The 22412-nt window shown below is 52.8% G+C and overlaps 4 protein-coding genes across 4 annotated transcripts; 3 read left to right on the forward strand and 1 right to left on the reverse strand.

Annotated features, from left to right (window-relative positions):
• Positions 1-353: 353 nt before the first annotated feature.
• On the forward strand, positions 354-3464 carry HRG_10138 (P-loop containing nucleoside triphosphate hydrolase; the record flags this gene model as incomplete). The annotated part of the gene is made up of 5 exons (XM_044868609.1): positions 354-798; positions 882-1941; positions 2314-2708; positions 2764-3157; positions 3212-3464. 5 exons carry the CDS (start codon positions 354-356, stop codon positions 3462-3464), a joined length of 2547 nt encoding a protein of 848 aa, XP_044715964.1.
• An 11492-nt stretch (positions 3465-14956) lies between these two features.
• HRG_10139 (reverse transcriptase (RNA-dependent DNA polymerase) domain-containing protein) lies at positions 14957-16536 on the forward strand (the record flags this gene model as incomplete). Its single annotated transcript, XM_044868610.1, has 2 exons — positions 14957-15263; positions 15545-16536. 2 exons carry the CDS (start codon positions 14957-14959, stop codon positions 16534-16536), a joined length of 1299 nt encoding a protein of 432 aa, XP_044715965.1.
• A 471-nt stretch (positions 16537-17007) lies between these two features.
• Positions 17008-18651, reverse strand: HRG_10140 (transposase-like protein; the record flags this gene model as incomplete). The annotated part of the gene is made up of 4 exons (XM_044868611.1): positions 17008-17069; positions 17248-17668; positions 17897-18247; positions 18433-18651. 4 exons carry the CDS (start codon positions 18649-18651, stop codon positions 17008-17010), a joined length of 1053 nt encoding a protein of 350 aa, XP_044715966.1.
• Positions 18652-19442: 791 nt separating this feature from the next.
• HRG_10141 (his(2)-Cys(2) zinc finger domain-containing protein) lies at positions 19443-21418 on the forward strand (the record flags this gene model as incomplete). Its single annotated transcript, XM_044868612.1, has 3 exons — positions 19443-20030; positions 20110-20673; positions 20723-21418. 3 exons carry the CDS (start codon positions 19443-19445, stop codon positions 21416-21418), a joined length of 1848 nt encoding a protein of 615 aa, XP_044715967.1.
• Positions 21419-22412: the final 994 nt, after the last annotated feature.

Below are 22412 nucleotides of genomic sequence, written 5' to 3' on the forward strand. Positions count from 1 at the left end.
GGATCCCTCAGAGGAACTGGTTCGTCGGCTCACGGAACAGTCGTCCCGTCTCTGTCGCAAGAGCTTCTGCTCAAGCAGGGGCCTAGCGCTCCTCCCGTTGGCAACTTGTGCCCTCTCTCCCAGGCCATCAGCCCTGCCTCGGATAAGGACGAAACTTCCAAGGGAAGCGCTGAAAAGAGAGAAATGAAGGAACTTGGCCAGATCTTGACAACATTCGCAAACTCGTCGAAGCCACTGTGGCAGCAGTATGGCAAGGACTTGCTTCAGAGTCACGACGCGTTGCGCGAGCTTGAGACGAGCAACAAGGTCAAACTAACGTAGAGGAACTGGAAAGTATCGACCAGAACATATCAATGGCCCGCGAAGTGGTCTCGAGATGCGTTGCTCTCATCGCCAACGCGCTGTCCTTAAACGACAACCGGTTTCGATGGCTACGGCAGGGAAACCTCTGGCCCCGAGTCTCTTCAGTTTCGCTCCTCCAGCAACTGCGGTCAAACGACAAGGCCATATTTGGCCCGGGAATGAAGGAGCTGCTAGTGTTCTATGGCACCTCAATCACAACTCTTCAGTGGCTTCTGAGAATTAGGCATGCGTTCCGGAGAGGGGACCGTCAGAAGCTCCTTAAGCATTGTTCGGACAGAGGGCACAGCAACTGGGACCCGATCGAGTTTCCAGATTGGCTGCTTCTGGAGATTGAAAGCAACCTCCTCATTCGTCGTGAGCAGGTTGAGGTTGCCAACGCAATCATCTCTCCGCCTTCGTCCGCGAACTCTGTGCTGCAGCTCAACATGGGAAAAGGTAACACGCCCAGCCACACCGAAGGAGACATTCCAATCGTCGCGTCTCTCCATATGTTGATCAAGAACTAACACAATCTACAGGGAAAACATCTTGCATCGTGCCAATGGTCGTTGCCGTTCTTGCAGACTCAAAGCAACTTTGCCGGCTCATCGTGCCAAAAGCCTTGCTGCTCCAGACTGCCCAGACTTTGCAGTCCAAGATCGGAGGCTTGCTTGGACGTGAGATGAGGCAAATTCCGTTCTCTCGACGCACCCCTTCGAGCTCGGACATGCAGAAGCTCTACGTCGATCTTCATCGAGACATTCTTGGCCGCTCCGGTGTCATTCTCGCCATTCCAGAGCACATAATGTCATACAAGCTGAGTGGATTCCAGAAGCTCGCCGACTCCAAGCTCAAGGAAGCTCGCGAGATGATGGCCATCCAATCTTGGTTGACCAAGACTTGTCGTGATGTGCTCGACGAATCAGACTTCACGTTGGCAGTCAAGACGCAGTTGATCTACCCAAGCGGACAGCTCGTGCCCGTAGATGGGCATCCCGATCGCTGGAAGGTAGTCCAGGGCCTTTTAACACTCGTACACGACAATCTGGCTGATCTGCGCAAACGGTTTCCTCATAGGATCGAGGTGGTTGAACGAGCGCCTGGTTTTCCCATGATTTACATTGTGCAAAGCGAGATTGAGGACACGCTCCGCAGCAGAGTCACCGACACAGTTTGCGACGGACACACTTCGATTCTTCGCCTGCCCAGCTCCTACACCGATGCTTGCAAGGCGTGTTTGAGGCGGGTCCTAACCGAGGACAATCCGGACCCCGAGGACTTTGCAAGTTTGTCAAAAGAGTTCGCCGCAAAGCCATCGCTGTTCAAGAACGCTCTGATTATTCGAGGCCTCTTGTTGAAGGGAATTCTTCTCCTCTGCCTCAGGAAGAGATGGAATGTCCAATACGGGCTGCATCCGAAGAGGGATCCTCTTGCAGTTCCCTTTGAGGCAAAAGGAGTGCCGTCCGAGCAAGCCGAGTTTGGCCATCCCGATGTTGCCATAATCTTCACCTGCTTGTCCTTTTACTACGCAGGCCTCACGATCCACCAGTTCCAGGAAGGACTGGGGAGAGTGCTCAAGTCTGATGACCCAGCCTCAGAGTACGATAGCTGGACTGCCGGATGCGACTCCTCCCGGAAGCCCTCTCCATTGGAACCTCATCAATGTTGATGATACCGGACAAGTTGAGAAACTCTGGAACCATCTGCGGCTGAGTCGAGAAGTGCTCGACCATTATCTAAACACCTTTGTTTTCCGCGCTACGCGAAGCAGTTTGCCGTCAAACTGCAGTCTTCAGGATGGATTTGCCTCTCTTGTCTTCATGTTCAGACGAAAAGAAGCTCACGGCAAAGACAACAGGGTTCAGTGGCACCAACGACAATCGAAGGCTGCTGCCCTGACCATCAGGCAAGATGACCTTCCGAGCCTGAAGCACACCAGTGCCGAGGTGCTCACATGCCTTCTCAAGACAGGAACCGGGATTGTATGATCGCAACGAGCCATGGAGCGCGGCTTACTGAGGAGGAACTACTCAAGCACCTGTCCAACGCAAAAATTCGGCTGTTGATCGATGCTGGGGCCTACATTCTGGAGATGGACAACCAAAGTCTTATCAAGAAATGGTTAGAGAAAGACACGGATGCAAAGGCAGGAGTTTTCTTTGGCACGCATGACAACCGAGCCTGGGTTCGGTACCGAGATGGAAAGGAAATCCCTCTTCTAGCCACGCCATTTGCCGAAAGCCTGCAGGAATGCCTCGTCTACTTGGACGAAGCCCATACTCGTGGTACTGACCTCAAGCTCCCACCACACGCCCGCGGGGCTCTCACCTTGGCTCTGGGGCAGACCAAAGATCACACAGTTCAAGGTATGCAGCGACTTCCCTTGTTTCTTGAACCTCAAAGCTAACGAGTACGGCGTAGCTGCCATGAGGCTTCGGCAACTGGCCACGACACAGTCCGTCACTTTCTGCGCTCCACCAGAGGTCTACCGCAGCATCTTGGATCTGCGTCGCAAAAAGGACGGGATGCGAATCAGCTCATTTGATGTCGTCCATTGGTTGCTCGAGCAGACGTGTCGAAACAACGAGCAGTTGCGCAGCCTCTTCAATGCCCAAGGCATCGACTTCTGTCGCCGGACAAGTGCCGCTCGGCAATACCCCAAGTTCCTCTCGGAAGAAGCACACACATCGGCCCTCCTAGAAGTTATCAGATCTCCCGAAGAGATTATGCTTGATGAACTATACGGGAGCGCCGCACAGACCCCGAGGAACAATGCACCGGAGAGCTTCCACTCTAGCCTTCGCGGGATTGCAAGGCAGCTGGAGCGATATCCTGCTAGCTGTGGAGACAGCTCGTCTCTTACTTACAGTTCACTCATGGAGGAAGTAGAACAGGAGCGAGAAGTAGAATTCCAGGTTGAACAAGTCCGCCAATTCCAGAAACCTCATCACTACAAGAGCCTCCGCTTCTCCGGTCTGCATCCGGCCATCTCATCGTTTGTCCAGACGGGACTGCTCGACGGAGATTCGGGGTTCGAGTTGGTGTCTACCTTTCTTGCAAACACAGGCCTGGGCAGGGTGGCAAACCACTCAATCCCAGCAACGGTTGCTCAATATAGTTGAGCAACCGTCAACTCAATCAACTCAATCGAGTGTCTGCTGAATAAGCTTGTCAATTCAATTCATGCTCCCGTTGATTGATGGATTGATGAGATTGCCGTTGACGGTCAGGGATCCTGTAGGGTAGGTGGCCAAGGCGAAATGTAGGTACGGATTGGGTATATAGCTACCACTAACCTTACAGGTTACTCAGGCCCGTTGTAGGTAAGCCTGCTCTCCTCTTCGGGGAACAGGGCCCCCTGTTCCGTTGGAAGAGTCGACGCGCTGCGCGCATCGACGCGCTTCACAACAAAGTTCAATCTCTCGCCTCAGTTCCACTTACACTTCTCGATTCTTCCACAACGCCTTGGCTGATCTAAACATTCCTATATGCAATGAGCGAATCTCCTGAGCCTTCTTCTACTCCCTTGCCGCCATCAGGCGATTCAGGCGACTCAGGCCCCGTTCCCCATCTCGAGTGGGATGCCTTCCCTGGCATCACTTCCGCGGCTATATCAAGTCTCAACGCGCCGGCAAGCTCAAATCGTGGATCTGGAGCTTTGGGTTCGACATTGAACATCAAGCTAACGTAGATAATCGCCTCTGGGTCTGTGAGCGGTGTTTACCGAAGAAATCGCCGAAGGACCCGTGAGCTTCGCGGCAAAGGGGACCCTAAACATTGAGCGCCATCTACATGATGCTCACAATGTTATTGACCCATCAGGTAGACGGTTACCGAAGGGTTCTACAACCAACAAGCGTTCTATTGCCCAATTCTTCAACCTCGATGCCAATGACCAGAAGGAGCAAGCATTCATTAACAAGCTAAAAAACCAATTCGATAAAGATGTCTTCCAATCTCTTGCTTGCTTGGATCACCGAGTCGAATGTTGCCTTCCGCGCAGTTGAAGCCCCTCGATTCCGGCGTCTTCTCGAATACCTCAATCCCTCGATCGCCCTGACTCAAGCCCACATGACACACTCGACTATTCGAACGAAGCTTTTCCAAGAATACCACCAGTACAAGCATATTGTGATAAAGGAACTGAGGAGCGCCCGGGCAGATACACCTTGCGTTTGACGGCTGGAGATCGCCCAATCGCTATGCGCTTAATGGGATTGCTGCGTTCTATCTCTCTAAGGAAAAGCGGCCACAGAAGATCATCCTTGGGCTCCTGAACTCCGAGAGTCTCATACTGGCGAGAATATAGCGTCGCAGGTGGCGGAAGTGATCGAATCATTCGAGATTCAAGACAAGATCGGGTATTTCACGCTTGACAATGCGAAGAATAACGATACGGCGGTAGCAGCACTGGGACACGTTTTTAATTTTGAAGGGAAGCAGAGACGGGTCCGCTGCTTTGGGCATATCATCAATCTCGTGGCCAAAGCGCTGCTCTTTGGCAAAGATAATGAAGTCTTCAAATCAGAAGAGCGACTCGACCTGGACCTTGCTCGACATGATCTCTGGCGGAAGAGGGGGCCTATTGGCAAGCTCCACAACCTTGTCCACTGGATTCATCAATCGGATAGGTTAACGTACATGCTTCGGGATCTACAACGCAAGAGGACAGTACGAAGAAACCAGTTGACGTTCTAACGGATAACATGACACGATGGTTGTCCCATTATAAGATGATGGATCGAGCCCTTCTACTGCACGACTTTCTTGACGACCTCGTCGCATTGGAACAGTTCGAATATACCCGAAGCAGGTCAAAGAAGAAAGACATGCCTGCATGCCTCCGAGATTCTGACCTGCTGACCGGTAACGACTGGACAGTGATCAGCCACTTTCGGAATATTCTTAAGCACTTCGAAAATGCCATCAAGGCCCTCGAGGAGATGCCCAGATTCGGGTGCGTAAGGGCGGCAACCTCGTGGCATACGGAACAGCATGGGATATTATCCAAGCATTCGAATATCTCCTTGAACGATTGGAAGAGGCAAAGGAATTCGCCAAGGATGTGCCTGATTCCGAGCATTTCGCGATAAACGTCGAATTGGGGTGGAAGAAGTTGGAGAAATACTATATCAAGTTGGTTGAGTGCCCGGTATATTATGCTGCAGTCGCTCTCCATCCCGCCTTGCGACTGCAATGGTTTGAGGAGGCTTGGGCTCATCGACCTGAATGGGTCCTTGAGGCACGACGGATTGTTCGGGGCATCTGGGAACGCGACTATAAGTCATTAATTCTCAGCGATGACGAGGCTATTCCGATGGTTAAACGTCGAAAGGTTGACGACTTGAACGAGTTCCAACAGTTCCGACTGAGGCACCGGCTACAAGCTGGTCAGACGGCCACAACCCGTCGTGGGCCACCTACTGCCGATGAATTCGATCGCTGGACTGTTGATATCGGCGCAGATGACGGAGACATCACGGATCCGTTCCAATACTGGCAACTCAAAGAGTCAACGTATCCCAGACTTGCTCGAATGGCCTTTGATATGCTATCTATACCGCCAATGTCAGCAGAGTGCGAGAGGGCGTTCTCATTTGCTGGGCTAATGGTCACACGACTACGCAGCCGGCTTCAGGCTAACACGATCAATGCAGGCCAGGCAATTCGGTCTTGGCTGAAGGCAGGGCTAATACCCGACTACCAGGGGATTATTGATGCTTCAGTCGATGACGATGTCTTCCCGAAGAGGTGCCCCACGAAGGACGAGAAGTTGATGGTGTTGAGGACCTTAAGTAGCTTACTAATAGGTAGGGTAGGGCATCAACTCCATCAATCAACGCAATCAATTCAACGAGGGCTTGGATTGCTCAACTCAACGAGAGGTTCGCTGATGTAAGCCGTCAATCTACTCAATTTGACTCTTTGGTTGAGTTGATTGAGTGGTTTGCCACCCTGGGCCTGGGGAAGAAGTACAATGTTCGCGCTCCAGGATCGCGGCTTTTCGTGTCCGCCGAGTTCACGCACACGATTGAGAATGGGTCTGAAGGTCCGAACGACAACTTTTTGGTAAGTTCCGATGACTTGACTTTGTCACTTCTCGGGGGCGATAGCTAAACGAGCCGAGCAGAGACCGATCGAGTGGGTTCTGTGGGGTCCTGTTCATGGGACAGCTTTGGTGATCATTCCGGAGGAGGTGGAGCTCTTGATACCGGTCATCAGGGCCATGGAGCGAGCGCCGGTACACCTGATCCCCTACGCTGCATCGACGACCAATAACATGGTCCATTCCAGCGAGTTGGCCGGCTACGTCTTGCCCTCCCCTCTGCTGAGCAGCCCTTTGCCTTCGTGGCTTTCGATTGAGCTGGGGCTGCTCGGTGCTAGACTGTACTTCGACTTTGAAGAGTATTCGATGCTCCTGAAGTACCTGCGCTCAGTACTCAAGGTTGGCAGCACCGCATCTGCCGGAGCTGCATCTGGTAAAGCTTCCAGAAGCGTCTCAGCTGGAGACATATACACCTTTCTGCTGGAGTGGTTGAGCGTCCGCCGTAAAGGACAGGACATTATGCACACTCCAATGGGATACATTTGTCAGGGTCGACAGTTGGAAGCGAGTCACCCCTTCTTTTCCACCAAGGAGACATGCAAAACAGGGGTTCGCAAGATTGATTGAAAGGGTGGAGAATAGCGGTCCCGGGGATTTGGAACCCGATCTGAGCCAGCCACGGGACTAGCGAGATAGGCCCCAGGATATCCATACCATCTCCCCCATGACGTCGAAACTCAAGAAGCCAAGCCACCTGTGCATATCGATAGACGGTTCTTTCAATTCTCTCGCAGCAGGCCCCTTGGTGATGTCTATATAAAGCCCATAGCATCCCGACGGGGACTGCCAATCAATCTAGAGGGACATCGTCAAGAACCATCACGCGATTGAGATCATTCTCGAAGTTCTGTCAACTTGCTACTCTTTCGATCGTTTCATTCCTAATGAAGGCGGGAGCATTTGTCGTTGTTGTTCGTTGCCTGCGTTGCGTAAGCAGGACAGATCTGATGTTAACGGACGACGTACATTTGCACGGATATGTGAAAATCGGGTACAATCTGTCTATTGCACTAGTTGCGCGAAGAAGACTGGCTATCTGGGCTTGTAATACAGTACGCTAGGGGATTGACGGGTTTGCGGGCTCTTTCGGGTGATCATGTTTCCTGCCAGACCGAGAAAATGTCGACTGCGGCGCCATGGCATGATACGGAAGCAAAACGTGACTCTCTCTGTCGGCTGCATGACGAGCGAGACGGCGGTGTCCCGGCGCGGAAATCCGTCCGTCGCCAGGTTGTAGACAAGCAGACTTCCCAGTGTCCTCCCGCCGCTGCAGCAAATGGCCCAGTGGCTGGTTGTGCTGTTTTGGACTCGCCCTAGGCGGCTCACTAGGACGCGGTAATTACCCGTTGGCGGGGGCCTTCGGCAGCCAACGGGTATACTTCACGAAGTACAAACTTCACTACAAACTTCACTACAAACTTCACCACAAACCTTCACCACAAACTTCACCGCAAACTTCACTACAAACTTCACTGCAGACTTCACCGCAGACTTTAACTCTCTTCTTGACAAGCTTCGAACTGCTACTACTCTAAACTCCAACTTCTTCCCATTGCAGACCTGCCACTGGGTCTGCCCCAATATTTGCCCGCTACTCACATCTATCGTTATCTCCCAGAACTTTCATGTGAACGATGGTTTAGAAGCTTCCAAGTCTGCAATTTGCGAGCCTGCATTCTCAGCTGCGTGTGTCTTTTGGGGCGGGGGCGCTTCGGGTGGAGTGGAAGGCGCTTGCTCTTCCGTGAGTCGCCTCGGTGATGGATTGGTTGGCAGTTGGGTGTGTGCGGTATATTGGTATTGAGCTTCACGGCGGCGTCTTCGGTCTTCAGCGCGCCGGCGGTCCATATCGTGCAAGACGCGGAGGATCTCGTCGTGGGGAACTCTGACAAGCGGTGAACGGCGCCGATGGGACCTCTGCGATTCGAGATCCCCCAAGGTGCGCCTCACCTCTTCGGGTGAGACCGTGACTGGGTGTTCTCGCGGCATTCTGTAGGGGGATGGCTGGAAACGAGTGCTAGGAGGAACAAAGGGGGAAGGCAGTGGTCTGCTACTGGCGCCCGGGAGCAAGCGGGTAAACAAACAAAGGGGGAAGGCAGTGGTCTGCTACTAGCGCGCGGGAGCAAGCGGGCTCGCGGAGTGGTCAAGCGGCCCGGGACGGCCCGGGAAGTGGGGCGGGAGCGGGCAGTTTGCGGGGGAAGGAGGCGGAAGAAGGATCCTTTCGTCTCTTCGTTCCTCAAGGCAAAGAAAAGATCCTCTCGTCACGGTCCTGACTAGCCGGCATTCAGCTCTGGCTATTCGGCATGCAAAAAAGGGTTTAATTACAATGAGCAGTCGGACCAGCACAACCTCTTTGACAATGCTCAATTTGCTGAACCCTGTAGTCGGAGGCGCAGTAGTAAATGGCATCTCTGTCGCCAATGGTGAAACCTTCGGTCCAAGTCAGCAGTCGACTATCTCCTGTGATGCCTAGGTCAAAATTACCTAAAGTATCTTGGAGATACCATCCACAGTAGTTGTACCCAGACGAGCAAGGTCGAATGGCAGCAGCCTTCACGGCCGAATCACTGCCTGCGAGCACAATGGTAGCAAGGCATAGAACAGTAGATGAAATGAAGTGCATGATGACAAGCTGCGTTTCTCGCAATAAAATGAGGGTAAGAGTCAATCTGTTCATTGTCGTCTATCTAAAATGAATGTGAGAAGTTCTGTCTCCTTATAGTCCTGAGGAATATGACTGCCTTGCGGTGGCGAATTGCCACTTGCCACCCAGGGTGCTTTTGTAATGTTATCTAGAAAGTTCGATGACATCGCTTATCAACCGCGCATTTCATTATACGCATCCTGAATGCGACAGCGTTGATCGACTCGTAATTTCTATAAATGATGCTTGTTGGCCTTTGCTTTAGAGCTGGGCACTATAACTTGAATATATATTCTCTTTCAAGCGGGAGAGTGATGTCTTTATAATGTCAACTACGCTGCGCCTCCTCAAATTGTTGATGAGCTAAAAATGTCGGAACTCGGAAGCGGGTCAGCTACTTAACTCAAGGTAGAGATGGACCATGACGCAGCAAATGATCGAGGGCAGGCTGCAGTTGGCGGACCGGACCGTTCTCGATGCTCCAACATGGTGTCTAATGTTGCAGTATTGGACATTTACCCTGTAGATGCTCGTAAATTGTCACGAGGAAATAGGAGCTGGTACGCCATGATGAGATATACCAAATCTAAGACTCTGATGGAACTTGTGTAGTGATGCCTACAGGCTGGGCTCGTTGTGACATTATGTGCCCTAGAGCATTGTCACGCTGGTTGATTGCTACCATCCCCCACCCCTCTTTCGGTAGCGTAATTAAAAAAAAACCCACCAAAAGTCTACCATTTCACTTACACCGATTCCAGCCAACTTTGAAGATATTTGCAAGCCGTCACTTGGAGCAGATAGAGAATTGACTGATTTCTACTTTTCGCCGGTTGAATGCTTGTACAGGGCGTTGTGGTCTGTGTGAACGTTGCACGCGAAATTACCATTTAGCAACGTAATCTTCCTCTCCCTCCCGACGATGATTATTCTCATTATCCCTCCACCACATGTCCAAATTGACCTTAAAACGGCCTAGACGTGTCTACGCAGAGGAGGAAAAGGCAATTGTCATATCGTAAATCACAAATAACGTCTTTTCGCAGTATCGCGCCGCTCAAAAGTACGACATACCTCCGCAGTCCATTTCCGACTGACAAAAAGACCACGCAGCCCTGGTTGATCAGATCCAGGCTCATAAACTGTCACACAGAGTATATCAGCCTCCAACAGTCTGATTCCCCTATTCACACAGTTAGCCTATATTTTAGGTCGTGGCAGTTTGAAATGCCATATTAGTGATGGATCAGGGTGGTTTTCCATAACGTAAGGGATTTCCCGGTGATCTGCCGGATCGGATGATTCGCCGGATTTTGCTTCCCTTGCATTCCGGTGAAGATTTGAGTGAAACTCCACGAAAATGATATGAAACAATCTCAAATTAAAGCAGAAGCAAGAAAGATGCCTAGCAATGCCATTCAATCTACTTCGCAGTCATCAAGCCACCGTGGTCGTCTCCTGTAGCGTCCCGATCGCGCAAGTCCCCGAATTGCGACTACCATCTCCCGATCGCTCTCGACAGCCAATAATGGCTTTTTGGGACGTGAGGAAATGGCCAAGACCGGCTTTGGATCTTTACGTAACTTAATGCTTAGCGACTTTGAGTATTCCGGAGCTGTCGTCGGTTCTGGTGGAGCCGGAATGGCGACGACAATCTCGTCTCGAACACCCGGACTCTTCTCGCGAGTTTGTGGAGCCACAAAGGGTCCGGATCCCATTTCTGACACTGCTTCCCGGTTTTTACGCTTGAGCTCTTTTCGTATTTGCCTGTTTTTCTCCCGCTCTTGTTGTCTGGCTTCCTTTACCTGACGTCTTTGCTCAGTTTCTGCCTCTCGCTGCCTTCTCTTCTCCAGAGCAAGGGCTTTGAGGTTTGCCGCCTTTTGCTGTCGCTCAAACTTTTGTCGTTCTTTCTCCAAGGCCTCTTCTTGCTTCTGAGTCTCCATGGCTGCTTTCTTCAAGCGCGCTTGGGCCACTTTTGCAGGGCTAAATACCTGCGCCGAGTTAGGATCTACACGATCGAAAAGGTAATCCTTCAGAGCTTTACCGCGCATTCTGCGCTGCTTTTCGTGAAAGATAGTCTCGCGAAGTCCCTGATTCTCATATCGAAGCAATTCGTTCTGAGATTGGAGACTTTCGAGAGTACTTTTGAGCTTCCGACTGTCTCGGCTAGCATTTTTCGAGGATCCATCGACTACCTTGTCGACAAGTCGGCGCAAATCCCGAGCAGTAGGCTGCTGAAGGGCGAGCGAGTCAACGGAGCCGTCGCCAGACTCAGACTCATCTTCTATTTTCTCCGTGATCTGCGACAACACGACTTCAGGGTCAAATGGGAGGAGTCCGGTCCGTTTCCACCCACTTGCGATGTTCTCCGCCGAGAATGATGACCCGAATGCGTTCCAAAATAAGGACCAGAACTCGCGTTTCGATAGCCTAATGAGTCCCTGCGTCTTTGCAGTCCACTGGATGAGCTGGTTGGTGTATGCGGTCGAAAGAGGGCCAAAAAGGGACACATCAAGGGGCTGCAGCCTGTGCGTGGAATGCGGCGGAAACACGGCAACGATTATCCGATGCTGGTCACACCACTCCAGGAAGTCCATATTGACATGACTAGAGTGTCCGTCGGTGATCAGGAGGCGGTAATCTCGGCCGTTTCGCGCCTTTTCTTTCGTGAACCGGTCGAAAACACCAATGAGCCATTCCTTTCCAAGTTCATGGTTCGTCCAACCCGTTTCTGAGGTTGTGAAAAAACGCCGCTTGGTGCTCCGGATCAAACTCCGTGAGCCAGGAGTCCTGAACTTGCCCTGGCTTGCCTTGGTAGATGAGAAACGGGGGTAGCGCGGTCAGGTCTTGACAGACACATGCCAGGAACGTGATCCATGATCTGTTGCCATCCTGGGCAGCACCGATCAATTTTCCTTGCTTCTTAGCATGAACAGAGAATACTCTCTTGGTACGATTGATGACGCCGAGGAGAAAACTCTTTTCGTCCACATTATACGTGTTGCAAGGCAGGATGTTGTATTTCTCGATTTTCTCGCCAATCTTGTACGATCAGCAATGAAGGGGTGGACTTAGGCACCTACTTACGAGCTCATAGTAGGCTCTGTACCTAGAAGCATTGTCTGCTCTCTTTCTTGCGATATCGAAACCGTCGAACCAAGTGCAACCGAGCTCATCGCTGTTGCGTCGGACGAAGCTATACGGCCAGTCCTTTCCGACCTCAATTTTGGCGATATCCTGGGCGAAACTTTTGATCATCGGCAGCGTAGGTGGAATCCCACGTGATGAAAGCTTGCGAATATACGCAACAAGGTCCCTTTCCTGCTGTTTCGAGAGACGTGACTTATACAAACTGTCGGCATCCTCTCTTGACCTCTGTTTGCCTTGGTGTCGCCGTCGCAGGGTAGTCTCGTCGCAATTGAACTGACGCGCAGTCTTGGCATAGTTAACAGTGCCACACGACTTCAGAAAGTCAAGCGCTTCATCAATTGGGGCCATGGTGGTGGAGTAATTCAGGATTGAAGTGGAGACGCGAACTGGCGGTGAATCCGGCGAATCGTCCGATCCGGCAGATCACCGGGAAATCCCTTACCCCACTGCGTCATGCAACGCACTAGGTCATGCAACAATGTTCAACACCTGACGCGTCTTCTTCAAATTGACGCGATATGGACCACAACACTCGTATTGCAGAGGCAATTATAGAACTGCAATCCCAAGATCGCCCTAAATATGCAGAGACCGCGAGGAAATACAATATCGACAAATCCACGCTGTGGCGCCGCTTCAAAGGCAAAACAGCCTCAAATCACGACGCGAACTCTTACTCGCTGTCACGACCCTGGGCGCCGGCGTAGAGCCGCCAGCGCAGAACCTCACCAGTGTCACGTGCCCAAGCAGCATCACGTGCCCACGCGCGACCTCGTGTCTATATAAGGGCCCGCTCGGTCGTGTAGTCTAGTCTTCCTTTCTTGCTCCTTAGCTTTGAGTCTTTGTTCATAGTGCCAATACATCTTTATAGCCGTCAAGGCTCGTATGTGCCTGGCCGTAACACTACTCAAAGCTCAATAAGATCGCTTGCCAGCGATTAAGCAAATAGGCACCGAGCTTTCACGTCACACGCGCCTGACGTAAATCCAGCGCATCCGTTCTGACCGTTCCGACCAAGACTCCGACCACCGACCAAGTGATCCTCAAGGCTGAGATCACGTCCGTTCCGACCAAGACTACGCGTGTGTGTAGCCGTCCGACCAACCGTTCCGACCAAGGGATTCGTCCCGTCTGACCTCCGACCGTCCCTGCTCGTGCAGGCATCTGACCGTGATTCCGCGTGGTATCATTTCCGACACCTATCACCTCGCGACTATGATATCCGAGGAAGCCCTGCCCTCTGATCAGCCTCGCCGTTCCACCCGGCTTGCTGGCCAAGCCACTGAATCCGAAATAGTAGCCATGGCTGCCCCGAGCCCCAAGACGCTCTCATCCGCGAGATGAGCGAACAGATTGCGGCCTTAACGGCCCGTCTAAATGAACGCTCTCTGTCTGTTGAATCAAATCGACAGCACCGGGAGCCCTCGAGTCCTTTGCCGGCCCAAATGGCCCGGCCTTCCGACCAACAGGCAAAGCTGCCTGGCCTGTTTTGCCCCTTCCCAGAGGCAAGAACCCCGAGTACAGCGACGCCGCCAAATCGCGCATCAAGGCCTCCGCGACGTTCTCAGGAAAGAAGGACGAGTTCCATTCCTTCATCCTGAGCATAAAGAACAAATTTGACGAAGACGTACGAACCTTCCGGACTGAGAACAGCCGGATGGTCTGTCTGTATAACCTGCTCGAGGAAAAGCCCGCCGAGCACTTGAAACCCGCTTCTCCTCTGACACTCGACCCTTCTCTGGAGTGGCAGAGATGATCCAAGCCCTCGAGTCCGCCTATGGCAATCCGAATGAGCTTTCCGAGGCTCTTGACCGCCTGCAACGCCTCCAGTTTACCGTGAATGGGAAGACCGACATTGTGGACTTCCTTGCGGAATTTGACTACTTAACTGCGACCGGTCGTGTGCCCGAGGACCAGATGAAGCATACCTTGGCAGCACATCCCGGCCAACCTAGATAACAGCCTCTTGACCAAGACCCGTGACGAGTCCGTGACCTACGAGGTTTTCTGTGGGTTCATTAAGGACGCTGTCCACTGCCAGAAGAGGAGTATGAGGCAGACACAGGACTCCCGCTCTTCCGACCGATCTCGCCGCGCGCCGACTAAGACTGCTCCGACTACCGCCAAGACTCCGAACAAGACCGGCTCGACCCTATAACCTCGCGTGATGCTGGCAGAGCCTTGACCGACGATGAGAAAAGGGTCCATTGGGATAATGGCACCTGCTTTATTTGTGGAAAAACAGGGCACCTCTCTCGCGACTGTCCCGACCGCACCCATGCTGTCTCCCGTGTCGCCTCCGTCCCTGTCCCTGCCAACGACTCTGATCAAGATTCGGGAAACGAATAGGACCATCACAAGACTCCTTGATGGTCCCTAAGGTGTCTGAGATAGCGAGTAGGTCTAGCAAGTCATTCACTCTGCCAAGTCAAGTCCAAGTGGATGGTGTGAGCTTACCTGCCCGCTCCCTCTGTGATACCGGAGCCGAAACCCGTTTGCTGGTTAGCCCAACCTTCGCCCAGTCCGCCGCCCAAAGACTCGGAGCCCAGATTAAGGAGCTCCCGAGTCGGATTCCCCTCCAAGACTTCCGTGGAAAGCCAGCCGGCTATATCCAGAAACAGCTGGTCGCCACTTTCGTCATCGATGGCCGTTCGTTCGCAAACGAGACATTTGATATAGCTGAGTGTGGCCATGATATCTTTATCGGTCTTTTCTGGATGCGGGAGAAGCGCCTCCTGCTTGACTGCGCCGCCCGACAGATCATCTGGCCAGATGATCTTCCTGCCCTCGCCAAGTTCTCCCCGACGATCCAGCTCTCTCGTCAAGCCCCGCTCTCGGGTCGGATCGACCCTAAGATCCAGGCCGACGCTGAGAGGCGGAACCGCCTGCTCGAGAAAGAGGAGAAACGCTACCGGATCCTCCACAAGAACTGGCGCCGCTCTGATCAAGCTCCTCCGGCCTCTGTCCCGACCCGTTACCGACTCCGTCTCCGTCGTTTCAGTCCAAGTCTCCGTCTGCCAAGAAGTCTGTCCGTTTTCAGCTCACGACCGCCCCTGCTACCGACTTCGTCTCCGTCGCCTCGGTCCAAGCCTCCGAAGATCAAGCCCTGATTAACGCCCTGGTCTGCCAAGTAGAGTCTCACGAGAGATTCGAACAGTGGAACGAACTCGAACCGTTGATGCCCGGGATCCAGTCCAGCTCGAGCCAAGCTCCGGCCTTGACCAGACCGTCCCTAGTGCTCGAACCGTTGCTAAAGTCTCCCGGATCAGAAGACCTACCAGGGACAAAGCATTCCGTTCCCTCAGGAGAAGACCCTGAGCATGTTGCTTGTGTCCGTAGTCGTCTACCGCCCCAGCTCACCCATCTAGAGGGATTCTTCTCGAAGAAAGAGGCCCACACCCTACCTTCGAGCCGACCCGGTCACGATGTAGTCCTAGAGCTTGAGAAGCCTCTTTCGCCGACAGGACCCCCATCGTACCGCACGCCCGTTAAGTATCTGCCTCTAGAGAAAGAGACTGTCGATCACCTCCGGGAGATAGACTTCATCGAGCCCGATCCGAGTCCGCACGCCGCTTCTGTCCTCTTCGCTCCGAAACCGAACACGACCGCCCGCCGCTTCTGCATCGACTACCGTTGGATGAACGATCATCTTAAAAGTCGCATCACGCCCGCTCCGTCCCTCGAAGGTACTGCTTTCGGTTGCCGTGAAGCTCAACGCTTCACGAAGATCGATGTGATCCAGGCCTTCCACCGTCTCCGCATGGACCCTGACTCCGAGTATTTGACCGCCTTTCGCACCCGTTTCGGAACTTTCCGCTGGAAAGTCCTCCCGTTCGGTCTGAAGGTAGGTCCCGCCTGGTTCCAGCAGTTTATCAACGCGCAGCTTCACGATCTCCTCGACCGGTGCGCCAGCGCCTACGCAGATGACGTCCTGATCTACTCGGATAAAGAAGAAGACCACTGGAAAGACTGTCAAGAAGTGATCTGGCGACTCCATCAGGCCAACCTCCAGGGAGACATCAAGAAGTCTAGATTTAACGTGACCAAGGTTGACTACCTCGGCGTTCTGCTTGAAGCCGGTGTGGGCCTTAGTGTCGACCCTCGGAAAGTTCGATCGATACAAGACTGGAAGTTTGAAGACCTCCGAGACCGCACCGCGATCCGATCATTCGTTGGCCTATGCAACTTCATCCGTGTTTTCTGCTACCACGCCTCCGGAGTGGCAGAACCCTTGAACCGGTCAGGGTGGCGATCAATTCAATTCCATCAATTTGGCCTCACCATTGAGTTGCGTTGACAGCTTACTCATCATTGGTCCCGTTGAGTTGAACCACCTGCCTTCAGATGGGGGCGATTGAGTTGAATTGAAGACGTTGAACCACGTACGGCCCACGGGTCTCCGAGGGCCCTAGCCGGCAGCATGTCCAGTATCATCCCCTGGACTCCATATAATGCTATTCGCATTCTCCCTGACACGTCAATCAACGTATCCACGGCGTCGATTAGGCCATTCCGTACCCACGACCGTAACGTTTGCGTAATCCCTATCGTGCTGGCTTCCAATCGAGTCCGTAGCGGTGACACCATTTGCCCAGTGGTACTAAAGAGACGCTCGCACTCTGCGGACATGGGAGGGATCGAGAGCAAGTCGAGAGCCATCCGTGACAGCCGTGGGTAGTCTTTCCGTCTCTGCCACCAATACTGAAATGGGTTGGTGACGAGAGGATCATTCTCAGCGTCAGCACTCGACAGCCAGCGGTCATATTCATCATGGTCCGGATTCAGTGAACTTTCCAAAGAGGAAGATTCGTTTGGCAGCGACGAAGTCCTCTGGGCTCGGTGTCTCTCAAGCGCGCTCATTGCCTTCAGTCGCTTGTACGGACGCTCTTCGTCAGGCATCGAAGGGATCGGCAGCGATTTGTACTCCTCCTCCACAGCTTTCTCACCATTCTTTTGCCTCCTGAAGCCAGGGAGCTGTGCTTTGTCGGTCCATGTATTCTCGAAATACCCCAACGCGAAACCGGATTTAAAATAGCAGAAGCATAGTATGCTGGCGTTTCGTCAAGCTTCGTATAGTAGTCGTTCAACTTATCCCAGCCCAGATTAATGTTAGCCTTGAGGTGCTCTGGATCGGGGAACTTCTCCGCTACTGCTTTCCACTCCTCTAGTCTGTCCATCAGGAATTCGTAGGTTGAGGCAACATCCCACATGTTTCCGTATGCTTCAATGCGGCCTCCTTTTCGAACTCGACTCTGAGCGTCGCCTTCTAGCATTCGGAGTGCTTCTTCGAAGTCAACAAGCACCCTATCCATCAACTCAATGACCTTCCAGTCATTATCACTGAGAAGACTCTCCTCGCGGAGACACAAAGGCATCTCTTTTGCCCTTCTCATCCCATTGCGGCATTTTTTCCTGAACTCAAGCGTGACCTTCTCAATAAGGTCTTCTAAGAAAGGCCGCAATCCGAGGCCGCGCCGTATCATATAAAGAGTCGAAAGCCAGCGAGTAAGGTTATCAAGGACAACGTCCACAGGTTTCTTCGCTCGAATCTTGGGGTTGTCCGACTTTGAAAAGAACTCCTCCTGAAGTGCACGAAGCCGGTACGTCAGCTTATCGGACTGATGGATCCAATGTACTAGGTTATGAAGCTTTCCGACTGGGCCTTTCTTTCGCCAGATTTCATGCTGGACCGCGTCAAGAACAGGCTCCCCGTTAATCTTCGCCTCAAACGCGTCGGACTTGTGTCCAAATAATAGGGCCTTGACCACCAAGTTGAGCACGTGGCCAAAGCATCGCACCCTCCGCTTCTTCGGATCGAAGCCCAGTGCCTCTGCAATCTCCTCTGTCGCCGTATCCATATTCCCAGCGTTGTCCAGTGTAATATAGCCCACCTTGTCGAGGATCTCATAGCTCTCTAGGATCTCGAGGATCTGGGCTGCGATATTCTCTCCCGAGTGCGAGATCTTCAGCTCCGGCATGCCTAGGACAAGCTTTGATGGAACTCCATCCTTGTCGATGTAAAAACAGATAAGCCCGTGTAAAGCGTGCCGATTCCTGGAACGCCAGCCGTCGAACGCAATATGAATTTGGCCCGGGTGCTCTTTAGATTGTCGATTACGCACGTCTTGTATCGGATATAAAGGTCAACAATTCGCTTTCGAACGGTATCGTGCGAGATGTGGGCATTCGTCACTGCGACCGATGGATTCAGGTATTCGAAAATATGTCGGAGACGACAGTGCTCGGGCTGGCGAAAGGAGACGTTGGCGTCGACCACCCACTCGAGAAGAAGTCTCTGAAAATGGTCCTTATCGAAGCGCTGGATGAGGGCGTTCGCGATACCTTGCTCTTTAGGATCTGAAGCGTTGAGATTCAACATCTCCACGATATTCTTGGACGGGTTCTTGTCCATGGTTCCTTTCCCAAGAGCGGGCGGCCCCCTCTTCCCGGACAGATCGATAAGTCTGTGCTCTTTGAACAGATGATTCTCGATATTCTGAGTGCCAACGGCAGAGAAGTCTGATGTTTTTTGCTTCGGCTTCTTCAGGCAGGGCTTGCAAATCCATTTTCTCTTCGTGGGATAGTCGCTAGGTTGAATGTCGAAACCATGCTGCCAGACCCACGAAGTCTGCCTGCCAGCGCGCTCGGAAATCGTATAACCTGGGAAATGGTTCCATGGGAAGATGCTCCATTCGTCTTGCAAAGCATCCATGTTAACAAACGGCTTGCTGGACGAGCCTCTGTCTGAGGCATGCTGGGGCTTAATAGGAACGTCGTTATCCATTTGGCTGCAGGAAGAAAGAAGGTGCATTGTTTGGTGAAGGTTTCAGTGCGACGCGACACTCGGAAATTCGGCTCAAACGTGTCTAATCGCCCAGGTATTTGCACATCCTTTACATATGAAATTAATATGGGACCGAAGTACTACGACCTTGAGTAAGGTAAGGCTAGTGACCACGCGCGTCAGACGCGACTAGATCAGGTGTAGGTGCTACCCTAGATCACCTCTAGCTTCAACGGCTTCAACGCGTGGTCAACGTTCAAGGCGTCGGCGTGGATTGAAGCTCTCAATGTGCAAGTGAGATTGAATTGATTGAATTGAAACACGTGACTTCCACTTCAATATTATTGAAGAGGTGGAGGTGGAGGTGGAATTGATCGCCACCCTGGAACCGGTTGCTTAAGAAGGATGTTGCCTTTGTGATGGGCCCGGAGCAACGCGAAGCATTTGATCAACTCAAGCGCCTGGCTATCGAAGCCCCGGTCCTCGCCTTCTTTAGACCAGAACTGCCGACCCGACTGGAGACCGATGCCTCCCGGAATGCCACAGCTGGTGTTCTATGGCAGGAACAGCCTGATCAGACCTGGAAGCCCGTTGGATTCTTCTCTAAGACCATGACCCCGGCCGAGCGAGCCTACCCAATCCAAGATCGAGAGCTCCTCGCCGTCGTACAGAGTCTAGAGCACTTCTACCCAGAGCTCTTAGGCCAGAAGTTCGATGTGATCACCGATCACGAAGCCTTAGTCCATTTCTCTACGAAGCGCCTGCTCTCGGTACGACAGATCAGATGGTCCGACTTTCTCGCCCAGTTCGACATCCGTTTCCTCTACCGCCCCGGTCGACTGAACGTAGTCGCCGATGCCCTCTCCAGGAAGACAGCGGAGCTCCCTACCGTAAAGGCCCGGGAAGCCGAGGAACGCACGGTGACCCTGATCCCTCCGGAAAGGCTAGGCTTCGCGACCGACTCTCTAGACCCTACGGCCGCCGGCAACCTGCCCCTCAGAACTTTAGTCCCGAACCTAAGCCTACTAGACCATTAGTTCTGAGGGCCACGAGTGCCCTACAGACCCCAGAAGACCGAGGATACAGCAGACGCCCGATCAAGACCGCCCAGAACTAGACCCGAACTCGGTCCCGAAGGGAGCCGAACTCGTTTCGTTGATCCGCCAAGAGAACCTCCTCCAAGACCTCGGTACCCATGGAACACACCTGGTCGTACCAGCCCAGACCTCAGACAAGCAGACGTTTCTTCAGACCGCGCTCATTCGCGAAGCCCACGAACCCCAGATCTTCGCTCACGCCGGACAGAACAAGGTGATCAAGCTGCTCCAACGAGACTTCTACTGGCCAAGGATGAAGGAGGATATCCGTCGTTATATTCGGAACTGCCACGACTGCCGCCGCAACAAAACCCCTCGAGACAAGACCCCTGGACTGCTCCATCCACTGCCCGTACCGACCTCTGTTTGGGAGCACGTCGAATGTGACGGGAAGGATATGCCGAAAGACCGTTACGGATATGACTATGTTTGGACCTTCGTCTGCAAGCTAAGCCGGATTATCGCCACGCTCCCAGGAAAGAAAAACGATACGGCAGAAGTCTTAGCTAGCCGCTACTTCCGCTACCTCTATCGTTTCTTCGGTATGCCCCTCGTATGGATTTCTGACAACGCTGGACAGTTTATTTCTGCCTTCCTCGCAGAGATTAACCGGCTCACGGGAACGAAGCATCGTCATGGAAGCTCCTACACCCTCAGACCCAAGGGGTGTAGAAGTTACAAATCAATACCTAGATCAAAAGCTACGATTCTACGTGACGAAGCATCAAGATAACTGGAGTTCCCTGCTGCCCGCCCTCGACTTCGCCCATAACTCGTCTTGGCACTCTTCCATCGACATGGCACCGTTAAAAGTAGCCCTAGGCCGAGATATCCGGAACCCCCTGTCACTGCCCCCGACTGACAAGACCGCTGCCACCGGACCCGCCGCCAGAGCTAGGGAACTTGTGCAGACCGCCCAGGAAACCCAGGAAGACGCCAGGAATGCTGCCACCGCCGCTCAAGAACGTCAGAAGGAACAGGCTAATAGGAAACGACGACCAACCGACTTTGCCATCGGTGACCGAGTTTTTCTCAGCAGGAAAGGCTTCGCCACGAACGCTCCGACTACTCGGCTAGATAACCAATGGTCAGGTCCGTTCGTAATCCTGGAAGAACGCGGTCATAGCTACGTACTGCAGCTGCCCGAGTCGTACAAAATGAAGAACCTATTCCACGCCGACCGTCTTCGAAAAGCAGCCGATAACCCTTGCCCCAGCAGATCCAGTCACCTCCGCCACCCGAGGAGATCAACGGAGAACCCGAGTGGGAGGTTGATCAAGTCCAGCAGTCTCGAGTAACCGGTAGGAGTCGACGACTGGAATACCAGGTCTTATGGAAGGGATGTGACCCTGATGAGACCTGGTACCCGGCTAGGAATTTCCGTAACGCACCAATGGCATTGAAGATTTTCCACGATGAACATCCGGACGCAGCAGGCCCACCCGTCAACCTGCAATACTGGATCGAATGTGCTGCAGCGGAGGAGGGCTGCGAGGAACGAGACGATGACGACACAGCAGAGAAAGCCGTGAAACCAAGAACCCGCCGCCACGACTGACTACCTTGATACGCATATCAAGGCCTTAGACGGGGGGGTAGTGTCACGACCCTGGGCGCCGGCGTAGAGAGCCAGCGCAGAACCTCACCAGTGTCACGTGCCCAAGCAGCATCACGTGCCCACGCGCGACCTCGTGTCTATATAAGGGCCCGCTCGGTCGTGTAGTCTAGTCTTCCTTTCTTGCTCCTTAGCTTTGAGTCTTTGTTCATAGTGCCAATACATCTTTATAGCCGTCAAGGCTCGTATGTGCCTGGCCGTAACACTCGCGACAGAAACTCACCAGCGCGCAGGAGGAGATTCTTATTGGGCACGTCAATAAGCTGACCGACCGTGGTATGCCGCCTACCCCTCAGATGTTGAAGAATATCGCCGAGGAAATCGCAGGGACAGAGCTTGGTGTCAACTGGGTGAGCCGCTTCCGCAAGCGACACCATGACCGTCTTTCGAGCTTGTATTTGCGCACCATAGATCATCAGCGGAAGGCTGCTGATAATTCCAGGCATTTCCAAAACTTCTTCAATTTAGTAAGACTGCTTTTTATCGTCATTTCAAGGGGTATACTGCCGACAATACTCGGTCAAATGCCGTAAAGTCGCCATTTCTGACCGAATCCAACTAGCTCCGCGAAAAGATCGAAAAGTACAACATCAGTCCCTCAAATGTTTATAATTTTGACGAGAAGGGATTCCAAATTGGTCTCTCTCGCTCTGCCAAGCGAGTTGTCCCCCGAGAAG

This window comes from Hirsutella rhossiliensis, assembly GCF_020360975.1.
Source record: "Hirsutella rhossiliensis strain HR02 chromosome Unknown scaffold00015, whole genome shotgun sequence".
Lineage (NCBI taxonomy): Eukaryota > Fungi > Ascomycota > Sordariomycetes > Hypocreales > Ophiocordycipitaceae > Hirsutella > Hirsutella rhossiliensis.